The sequence below is a fragment of the Lethenteron reissneri genome, unplaced genomic scaffold, assembly GCF_015708825.2.
Source record: "Lethenteron reissneri isolate LAM-NWPU_2019-01 unplaced genomic scaffold, ASM1570882v1 scaffold_1640, whole genome shotgun sequence".
NCBI classification, from domain to species: domain Eukaryota; kingdom Metazoa; phylum Chordata; class Hyperoartia; order Petromyzontiformes; family Petromyzontidae; genus Lethenteron; species Lethenteron reissneri.
In genome coordinates this window covers 1,380,102-1,391,353 of record NW_026891378.1, presented here as the reverse complement: position 1 = coordinate 1,391,353, position 11,252 = coordinate 1,380,102, and the positions used below count along the sequence as shown (strand labels likewise).

Genomic DNA, 11,252 nt, shown 5'->3' with positions numbered 1-11,252 from the left:
TCTGTGTGTGGTGTGTGTAGTACATAGACACTGCTGCTGCTACTCGCTAGCTAACAGCACTTGCCCCTACAGCCCTGCTAGAGGCTACCTGGGGGAGCTTTGTCTGTGTGTGGTGTGTGTAGTACATAGACACTGCTGCTGCTACTCGCTAGCTAACAGCACTTGCCCCTACAGCCCTGCTAGAGGCTACCTGGGGGAGCTTTGTCTGTGTGTGGTGTGTGTAGTACATAGACACTGCTGCTGCTAACAGCACTTGCCCCTACAGCCCTGCTAGAGGCTACCTGGGGGAGCTTTGTCTGTGTGTGGTGTGTGTAGTACATAGACACTGCTGCTGCTACTCGCTAGCTAACAGCAATTGCCCCTACAGCCCTGCTAGAGGCTACCTGGGGGAGCTTTGTCTGTGTGTGGTGTGTGTAGTACATAGACACTGCTGCTGCTACTCGCTAGCTAACAGCAATTGCCCCTACAGCCCTGCTAGAGGCTACCTGGGGGAGCTTTGTCTGTGTGTGGTGTTTGTAGTACATAGACACTGCTGCTGCTACTCGCTAGCTAACAGCACTTGCCCCTACAGCCCTGCTAGAGGCTACCTGGGGGAGCTTTGTCTGTGTGTGGTGTGTGTAGTACATAGACACTGCTGCTGCTACTCGCTAGCTAACAGCACTTGCCCCTCTAGCCCTGCTAGAGGCTACCTGGGGGAGCTTTGTCTGTGTGTGGTGTTTGTAGTACATAGACACTGCTGCTGCTACTCGCTAGCTAACAGCACTTGCCCCTACAGCCCTGCTAGAGGCTACCTGGGGGAGCTTTGTCTGCGTGTGGTGTGTGTAGTACATAGACACTGCTGCTGCTACTCGCTAGCTAACAGCACTTGCCCCTACAGCCCTGCTAGAGGCTACCTGGGGGAGCTTTGTCTGTGTGTGGTGTGTGTGCTAGCTAACAGCACTTGCCCCTACAGCCCTGCTAGAGGCTACCTGGGGGAGCTTTGTCTGTGTGTGGTGTGTGTAGTACATAGTACATAACTCTGATAATGTATGCACTGTCCTTGAAGTTGATTGGTCCACACCCGAGACAGCTTTCCTTAGAGCCTAGTCTCACTTGGTGAGACTATTGTTGTTTGCATTATGACTGCAGCTATTGTGGTCAATGCAAACATGACTCCTTGTAAAAAAAGGTGTCAGTTTTGTTGCCAGATAAAAGGGTAAAAAACCAATTATCAAGTTCAGTTTTGTTATGGGTCTCGATCAGTATGGGTCTCTGTACGTATCTATGGGTCTCTGTACGTATCTGTGGGTCTATGTGGGTTTCTGTGGGTCTATGTGGGTTTCTATGGGGCTATGTGGGCTCTATGGTTCTACATGAGTCTCTGAATCTCTGTGGATTTCTATCGATCTCTATGAGTATATGGGTATCTATGGGTCTCTGTAGATCTCTCTGAGTCTGAAAAAATTTGCGTTTGAAAGTATTTGGATTTTTCCCCTCCACATTTAGAATCAACATGACCACGCCTTTCGAGTATTTGGCTGCTATAAATTTCCACATGATGATGATGATATCATCCACATCGTTGATCTATTATCATTTGTGAAAGTCAGAACACTTCTGATAAAGAGCTACGACATAGCTCAGTGGGGCCTTAACACCTGGTAAAATAAATAAAACAAATGTTTATAGTTTGTAAAGTCTTGGTTCAGAGTGGATTGCTTGTCGTTGAAAGTGGCTGCTTGCGTTGCCATGGAAAGGTCATCCGCCATGTACACAAACACATTTTCGAGGTCCTGGTTTGGTGAAGAATACAGGGAAACAAACGCATTGCCTTTCACCAGCACTTCAATAGCGTCCACTTCCTCGTCAAGGCGTGAAGTCACACGCAATGCCTCCTTTTCGACCACCCCTCAGAGACGATCACCCCTCCCTGTGCCTGTGTTGCCCGCTCTGTGTATCTTGGTGATATCTGTCTGCTTATATGTGTGTCTATATATTTTTTCTGGTTAGATTTTATGTCGCTATTTCATTATACCCGATGATGATTGCTTGTGTTGCAATCGAAACGTCGTAGTATGCTATTATTTAATTTATTATTTTTTCTTTATACACGTGACTTTACCGAACGAACGAAAGAATAATTACTGCAGTCACGAAAGCTCCAAAGTTAAGACGGATACTCTTAGTTTTTTCGGTAAAGTCACGAAAAAAAACCTAAGAGTATGAATCCTTGCAGTCACGAAAGCTTCAAATCTAGGATCTTGAACGGAGTTTGAAAAGGGAACTCACAAACAAACGCCGTCTCCATGTTGGGAAAGTCCCAAACCCAAAAAGTCACTGGGGTTTGACTTATCACGAAACTCCTCATGGTCCAACCCTTAAACCAAATCGAGTGCACAAACCAGGAATGCAGCAGGGGAAGCATCGGCAGAAGATGCCGATACCTGATTATGCACAAATGTAAAATAAAAGAATTAAACACTGGTTAGTTCAGCGTGACTGTGGTCATCCAGAGCAAACCGGACGTATGTGTGAACGTTGGACTTCTTTCGCACCATACATAGTCAACCGTGCTAATATGTGGGTCCCTTTAGGTCTTTATGGGTGTCTGTGGGTCTCTGTGTGTGTATGTGTGTGTGCGTTAAACTTCTGTTGCACCGTACGTAGCCAACCGCGCTCATCTGTGGGTCTCTCTGTGTCTCTATGAATCTCTGTGTATGTATATATGTGTATGCTAACTTATTTTGCACCGTTTGTAGCCAACCGTGATAATCTGTGGGTCTATGTATGGCTCTATGGGTGTCAGTGGGTCTCTGTGTATGTCTGTGTGTGTGTATGTTGAATATCTTTTTCACCGTACGTAGCCAACCGCGCCAATCTTTGGGTTTCTGCAGGTGTCTATGGGTGTCTGTGAGTCTCTGTGTATGTGTGTATGTGTATGTTGAACTTCTTTTGCACCGTACTAATTGGAGGTGCGGTGGAAGGACAACAAATTGCACCTTTGGAATCAACGTCACGCATTTATGGAGTGTTTTGCTGCCGTCATATATTTCCACGCGATGACGACGATGACATCGGCTACTTCTTTGAGTTGCTGTGATTTGTCATTGCCAGGGTCGCTTCTGAAGAAAAGCTAAGTAGCTCAGTGGGGTCTAACACCTGGTAAAATACAAAATATATTGTTCAGTTTCAATATGGGTCTTGATCCGCATGGTCTCTGTGGGTCTCTGTGGGTTTCTGTGGGTCTCGATGTGTTTATGTGGCGTTATGTGGGTTTCTGTGGGTTTCTGTGTGATTCTGTGGGTCAATGTGGGTCTCTGTAGGTCTCCATGGGTTTCCGTGGGTCTTTGTGGGTTGCTGTGGTCTATGTGAGTTTTTTGGGTATCTGTGGGTCTCTGTGGGTTTCCGTGGGTCTCTGCGAGGTTCTGTAGGTCTCTGTGGGTTTCTGTGGGTCTCTGCGGGTTCCTAAGGATCTTTGTGTGTTTATTTGGGTCGCAGAGTAAACAAAGTCCCTCCAACGAGTCAAGGTGATGGTTCAGGGTGGAGGGGGGGGACCAGCTACACCGGTGACGAATATCTGAACCGGTAGGTCCCCAGGGCCTTCTCCAACGAGGCCGATTCAGGCCTCAAATGAGTAACGTGTTGGATTGGTGGTGGTGTGCAGTAGCAACGATCGCCACTGGCGGTGAGAGAGACAAAGGCGGCCGTGCTGGCGTGGTGCTGGCCACACAACCCCTTTAAGTGCCTGGGTCCAAAAGGGGACCTTGCGTGTGACTTCAAGTCACGGCGAAGGAGGGGACGCTACTGAGGCGCTGGCAAATGACTAGGCGATTGTTTCCCTGCATTGTTTACCAAACCAGAGGCACGCAAATTTGCTTGTGTACACGTGGCGGATGACCTTGCCATGGCAACGCGAGCAGCCACTTTCAACGACAATGAATCCACTCTCAACCAAGACTTTACAAACTCTAAAAATGTATCTATTAATGTAGATATTTATTTATTTATTTTACCAGGTGTTAAGGCCCCACTGACCTATGTAGTAGCTAAATGTTTTTTTACCCTTCTATCTGGCAACAAAACTGACACCTTTTTACAAGGAGTCATGTTTGCATAGACCGCAATACCTGCATTCATAATACAAACAAAAAACATAACTCTGATAATGTATGCACTGTCCTTGAAGTTGATTGGTGCACACCCGAGACAGCTTTCCTTAGAGCCTAGTCTCACATCGTGTTGGACCAGATGACGCCAAAAGGCGCACGGTCTATGCAAACACAACTCCTTGCAAAAAGGTGTCAGTTTTGTTGCCAGATAGAAGGGTAAAAAACCAATTATCATATTTTTACTGGCAAATAAGGTTCCCATAGAGTGGACGTTATTGAGGCGCTGTGAATGGCAAGGCGATTGTTTTTCTGCATTGTTTACCAAACCATTGCCATGCCAATTTGTGTACACATGGCGAATAACCTGGTTCAAGTTCAAGTTCAGGTATTAGGTATAGAGCCCTGTGAGCCACTCGGCTCTTGAATCGGGTGCAACGGCAACAAACAAAGAACAAAAACATGAACAAGAAAACATCTTAAAGTGAATATGTGACTAAGTGCAAACAGAAAATCCAAGAAAAGACAGCAAATTATTGCAGAAAAAATCACCGTACACCAACGTTGTGTGCAAATATCCCAGTGGGATGCAAGTCAAACAACCAACAACAACCACAAGACAACTTAGATTAAGGCCATCAGTCTAACTCTGTACTACAACAAACAAACATGGCTAAACCAATACACTTTTCAAAATCACCAAAATAAAGCCATGAAAGCAATGAAACAGTGATCATAGGAACTGTGACGGAATTTTCACAATAAATGGTATGCAGGAGGTCGTGGATTTGATCCAGCACCCTGACGATTCCTGCTGTATATTTGTAGTCCGTGTTTCTCTCTCCATGGAGATGTTATGGGTGTCTGTGTGGTGAGTCTATGGGTGTCTGTGTGGTGAGTCTATGGGTGTCTGTGTGGTGAGTCTATGGGTGTCTGTGTGGTGAGTCTATGGGTGTCTGTGTGGTGAGTCTATGGGTGTCTGTGTGGTGAGTCTATGGGTCTCTGTGTGGTGAGTCTATGGGCCTCTGTGTGGTGAGTCTATGGGTCTCTGTGTGGTGAGTCTATGGGCCTCTGTGTGGTGAGTCTATGGGCCTCTGTGTGGTGAGTCTATGGGTCTCTGTGTGGTGAGTCTATGGGTCTCTGTGTGGTGAGTCTATGGGCCTCTGTGTGGTGAGTCTATGGGTCTGTGTGTGGTGAGTCTATGGGTCTCTGTGTGGTGAGTCTCTGAGTGGTGAGTCTATGGGTCTGTGTGTGTGTAGCGGTTGAGCAATAGTTAGCGCTACGCTGCGCTACGAACCATGGGGTCCCGAATTGGATTCCCGCTCACGGCCAACACACGCGACAATTATCTAAACCGGTACTGGGCCTCCCTTAGGTCGACTCAGCCTCAAATGAGGACGAGTAGCGATGTGTAAAGATCGCCACTGGGGAGACAAAGGCGGTCGGGTGTGGTGTTGGCCACCCACCCCCTCGTGTGCCGTGCCGGCCTTCATAGGTGCTCGCTAACAGCACTTGCCCTTACAGTCTGTTAAGGCTACACGGGGGATCTTTATCTTCATATTTTATATGATTGCAGTGGGGAGAGACAAAGGCGGCCGTGAGCGCGTGGTGCTGGCCACCCACCGCACCCACAGCACCCACAACACCCACCCTACCCACCCACCCCACCTACCCTACCCATCACACCCCAATTCGTGTGCCAGCCACATTTGCTTACATTGAACAACGAGCTAGGATAAATATATATTTACAAACCACCCCCAACTGCTTATACGCAAATATGTTTGTAGGAGTGTCTACCCCGATCCCAATAGTCTCTGGGGCTTATAAAGTCTCCCAGTTCACCACGCAGACTCAGTCACCGCTCCAGGGATATCTCTCTGTCTCTCTCTGACTCTGTAACTCTGTCTGTCTCAACTCGCCGACTTCCCATCCCAAAGCGCGATATCAACGCCAGGCTCCACGACTCGAACCATGACTTGCTACCTGCTGGGTCTGCTCCTCGTGGCGATGATGTTCGTGAGCGGAGGTGAGACAACTTCGCTGCTAAAGAAGTGTTTGTTGTTGCAAGAACACCAAAGCAACGCCGATACTGCGATGTATATAGAGATTTCGCTTTAAAGCTGCTTTCGTGACTGCAGCAGGGATTCATCTTCTTGGTTCTTTCGGTAAAGTCATCACGTAGAATGGAAATAATAAAATAATAAAAATAAAACATAATAAAATAATTCTCACGACGTTTCGGCCACAACGCAAGCAGCCGTCCTCAGGTGAAGAACAGGTCTGTCGAGAAGACAGCGTCTGACAGACCTGTTTGCCGTGATGATGATAATGATCGTCTGCCGTGATGATGATGATGATCGGTGTTGTTCTTTTGTCTTGATTTTGCGGATATACAGGGCAAAGCCTCAAATGCTTCGAGTGCAGCCCGACCATCAACAAAACGGCGTGCAACGAGCGCGGCCCCATCACGTGTTTCGACGCCTCGCTCGACACCTGCGGGACAATTCTCCTCTACAAGGGCTCCTGTAAGTGCGTCGCTTGTTCTCGCAAAGATGGGGATGGTGGTGGGCCCCTTGCGTTCAGCAGTGACTCCCAGGCTCATGATGCACTCGCAAGACACGCATCTGTCCTCACTTTGTGATGAGTCTATGGGTCTATGTGTGTGATGAGTCTATGAGGTCTCTGTGTGTGATGAGTCTATGGGTCTCTGTGTGATGAGTCTATGGGGTTTCTGTGTGGTGAGTCTATGGGGTCTCAGTGTGGTGATGAGTTTATGGGGTCTCTGTGTGGTGAGTCTATGTGGTCTCTGTGTGTGATGAGTCTATGAGGTCCTAGTGTGGTGATGAGTCTATGGGGTCTCTGTGTGGTGAGTCTATGGGGTCTCTGTGAGTGATGAGTCTATGGGGTCTCTGTGTGGTGAGTCTATGGGTCTCTGTGTGATGAGTCTATGGGGTCTCTGTGTGTGATGAGTCTATGGGGTCTCTGTGTGTGATGAGTCTATGGGGTCTCTGTGTGTGATGAGTCTCTGGATCTCTGTGTGGCGAGTCTATGAGTCTCTGTGAGTGATGAGTCTATGGGGTATATGTGTGATGAGTCTATGGGGTCTCTGTGTGTGATGAGTCTATGGGTCTCTGTGTGATGAGTCTATGGGGTCTCTGTGTGTGATGAGTCTATGGGGTCTCTGTGTGGTGAGTCTATGGGGTCTCTGTGAGTGATGAGTCTATGGGGTCTCTGTGTGGTGAGTCTATGGGTCTCTGTGTGATGAGTCTATGGGGTCTCTGTGTGTGATGAGTCTATGGGGTCTCTGTGTGTGATGAGTCTATGGGGTCTCTGTGTGTGATGAGTCTCTGGATCTCTGTGTGGCGAGTCTATGAGTCTCTGTGAGTGATGAGTCTATGGGGTATATGTGTGATGAGTCTATGGGGTCTCTGTGTGTGATGAGTCTATGGGTCTCTGTGTGATGAGTCTATGGGGTCTCTGTGTGTGATGAGTCTATGGGTCTCTGTGTGATGAGTCTATGGGGTCTCTGTGTGATGAGTCTATGGGTCTCTGTGTGATGAGTCTATGGGTCTCTGTGTGATGAGTCTATGGGGTCTCTGTGTGTGATGAGTCTATGGGTCTCTGTGTAATGAGTCTATGGGGTCTCTGTGTGGTGAGTCTATGGGGTCTCAGTGTGGTGATGAGTTTATGGGGTCTCTGTGTGGTGAGTCTATGTGGTCTCTGTGTGTGATGAGTCTATGAGGTCCTAGTGTGGTGATGAGTCTATGGGGTCTCTGTGTGGTGAGTCTATGGGGTCTCTGTGAGTGATGAGTCTATGGGGTCTCTGTGTGGTGAGTCTCTGGATCTCTGTGTGGCGAGTCTATGAGTCTCTGTGAGTGATGAGTCTATGGGGTATATGTGTGGGGGGTCTATGGGTCTCTGTGTGGTGATGAGTCTATGGGATCTCTGTGTGTGATGAGTCTATGGGATTTCTGTGTGGGGAGTCTATGGATCTCTGTGTGGGGAGTCTATGGATCTCTGTGTGGTGAGTCTAAGGGTCTCTGTGTGAGATGAGTCTATGGGACTATGTGTGTGTTGAGACTTTGGGTCTCTGTTTGTAAACAGTCTATGGGGTTGCTGTGTGCAGAGTCTATGGGTCTTTATGCGGTGATGAATCTATGGGGTTTCTGTGTGGTGAGTCTGTGGGTTCTCTGTGTGTGAGTCTATAGGTCTCTGTATGTGATGAGTCTATGGGGTCTCTGTGTCTGATGAGTCTATGGGTTTATTTACGTGATGAGTTCATGGGTTTCTGCATCCCAATTGGTGACTCTTCCCCAATGTGTTGATATTTCTTTGGGGTCCTCCGATGTTCCCCCCTCCACACGTTCGGAGTATTCTGCAGCCGCTTTACATTTTCACGCGATGAACAAGACCCTGCGGGGTGGGCTGGTAGGAATAATACTAATACCGGTACAGGGATATCGACCGGGTATAGAGGAGTTAAAAAGAAAATGATTTGTGCATGGGGGGTGAGCGATGACGTCCACACCCCCCTCCCCACTGACTCGCGCGCCCACAGAGCAAGGATTGCAACAGGCGATGTCATTGGCTGCGCCGAATGCGACTGCCATCTTGTTTAGTTCATTTAGTTCACCGATCGCAGGGGGAGCGGGCGGCCATCTTGTCGGACAGACGGACAGTCGGACGGACACATTAATCTATTGGTGGTCTGGTCCACTTCGTTCCTACCAGTATAATGGTGACGATATCAGCCACCGTTTGTGGTAGCGGCTTTTTGACTGGCTGTCGAACAAAGGTGGCCACTGCATCATCGCACGGAGCTTTCGGATGCGCTGCGAGAGATTTACACTTTTAAAACATCATCTCAATTGACATCCTCATTTCTTAAAACTGCTTTTTGTGTTTTAGTTTGTTTCCCTTCCCCGCGCACCTGCAATTAGCGCGGTGGGCTACGTATGGTGCGAAAGAAGTTCAACAAACACACACAAACATATACAGACACCTACACACAAAGATAAAGACCTACAGAGACCCACAGATTGCCACGGATGGCCACGTACAGCACAAAAGAAGTTCAACATACACGTACAGGTCACTGCATGACAGCTCAGCGGGGCTTACACCTGGTAAAATAACAATTACAAATATATTTGTAAGTGTTTTTAATGAAAAATGCTTTACTTACAATGAGACCCGCGTGCCTTCTCTTCCGCCCAGCCTACGTCCTCCTCAAGCAATGCCTCCCCAAGACCTTTTGCGACACCGTCAAAGTTTTCGACGGCACCTACAGCGGAGTCACGCTGACCACCACGTGCTGCCAGAGTGACGGTTGCAACGTCAACGCCGCCCCTCGACCTCTGGGCGCAGCTCACGTGACCCTGGCCCTGCTGGGCGTGGCCTCCAGCGTCGTGGTCAGCAGGGCTCTGGTGTAGGTCGTGACGTCACAGCCGCACCCCCCCCACCCACGACTCATCACACAGAGACCCATAGACTCACCACGCAGAGACCCATAGACTCACCACGCAGAGACCCACAGACTCACCGCGCAGAGATAGACTCACTACACAGAGACCCATAGACTAACCACGCAGAGATAGACTCACTACACAGAAAACCATAGACTCATCACGCAGAGACCCATGTACTTATCACACAGGACCCCATAGACTCATCACACAGAGTCCCATAGACTCACCACACATACACCCATAGACTCACCACACAGATACACGTAGACTCATCACACAAAAACCCATAGACTCACCACACAGAGACGCATTGACTCACCACACAGAGTCTCGTAGAGTCACCACACAGGGACCCATAGACTCATCACACAGAGACTCATAAACTCACCACACAGAGACCTGTAGACTCATCACACAGAAACCCATAGACTCAACACACAGAGACCCATAGACTCATCACACAGAGACACGTAGACTCATCACACAAAAACCCATAGACTCACCACACAGACTCATCACACAGAGACCCATTGACTCATCACACAGAGACGCATTGACTCACCACACAGAGTCTCGTAGAGTCACCACACAGGGACCCATAGACTCATCACACAGAGACTCATAAACTCACCACACAGAGACCTGTAGACTCATCACACAGAAACCCATAGACTCAACACACAGAGACCCATAGACTCATCACACAGAGACACGTAGACTCATCACACAGAAACCCATAGACTCACCACACAGACTCCTCACACAGAGACCCATTGACTCATCACACAGAGACGCATTGATTCACCACACAGAGTCTCGTAGAGTCACCACACAGGGACCCATAGACTCAACACACAGAGACCCATAGACTTATCACACAGAGACACGTAGACTCATCACACAAAAACCCATAGACTCAACACACAGAGACCCATAGACTTATCACACAGAGACACGTAGACTCATCACACAGAAACCCATAGACTCACCACACAGACCCAGGCTGATATTTTGTTCCGAGAAGTGAGTTGGCGTGAACTCTTATGGGAAGAGACGTAATCTAATATAAAACCGTGTGACGTGGGTTGGGCCCCCCACGTGATGTGGGTTGGGCCCCCCACGTGGTGCGGTGTGGGCCCCCCATTGCGGTGCGGGGGCGAGGCGGTGCGCGAGAACGCTCTGCTGAGCGCCAGCGAGCGCGTGCGCTACCGCCGCCCCGGGGCCATTGGCCCTGGCAAACCCGCCGGCGTCACCCCCCGTGACGAAGTCAACACCGGGTCCCGATGCCACCACCCGGCCCAGACGCCACCCGCAGCGATGGCTCCGGCTCAGCTGCTGGAAGTCCGTCCTGAGCTGCCGTGGTTCAGGCCCGGCGGTTTGCGTCGCTGACCCTGGTGGCGCCGCGGTGCCCACCACCCGGCCAAGCGGTCGCGCCCACCCCGTGAGCTGTTTACCGGCCTGCAGGATGCGGGCGACCCACATCGATGTGGCCTCGTCCGGCGTCACCACCGGCGTGACAACGCCGGCGCGGCGAAGCAAAGGCGACGAGGTGCTCGACCACGAGGTTCTTGCTTGCCTTGTCGGCAGGGCGAGGGAAGGCTTTCCTTGCCAACACCAGCAGCGCCACCCCTGTAGGCTAGAGTTTGACTCTCTAGCCTCCCACTGGCGGTCCTGAAACCCTCTGAAGGCGCCCTCG

At 49.6% G+C, this 11,252-nt stretch overlaps 1 protein-coding gene across 1 annotated transcript; it reads left to right on the top strand.

The window, feature by feature from the left end:
• The first annotated feature begins 5,959 nt into the window (after nucleotides 1-5,959).
• Nucleotides 5,960-10,545, top strand: LOC133339085 (CD59 glycoprotein-like). Its single transcript, XM_061547203.1, has 3 exons — nucleotides 5,960-6,114; nucleotides 6,485-6,613; nucleotides 9,306-10,545. Exons 1-3 carry the CDS (start codon nucleotides 6,060-6,062, stop codon nucleotides 9,518-9,520), a joined length of 399 nt encoding a protein of 132 aa, XP_061403187.1. The 5' UTR covers nucleotides 5,960-6,059; the 3' UTR covers nucleotides 9,521-10,545.
• Nucleotides 10,546-11,252: the final 707 nt, after the last annotated feature.

Excerpts from the sequence above, each read along its gene's own strand:
- LOC133339085 (XM_061547203.1), top strand. The coding sequence starts at position 6,060 with ATGACTTGCTACCTGCTGGGTCTGCTCCTCGTGGCGATGATGTTCGTG. Across the intron at positions 6,115-6,484 it reads GATGATGTTCGTGAGCGGAG|GGCAAAGCCTCAAATGCTTC; the intron begins GTGAGACAACTT and ends GCGGATATACAG. Across the intron at positions 6,614-9,305 it reads TCTCCTCTACAAGGGCTCCT|CCTACGTCCTCCTCAAGCAA; the intron begins GTAAGTGCGTCG and ends TCTTCCGCCCAG.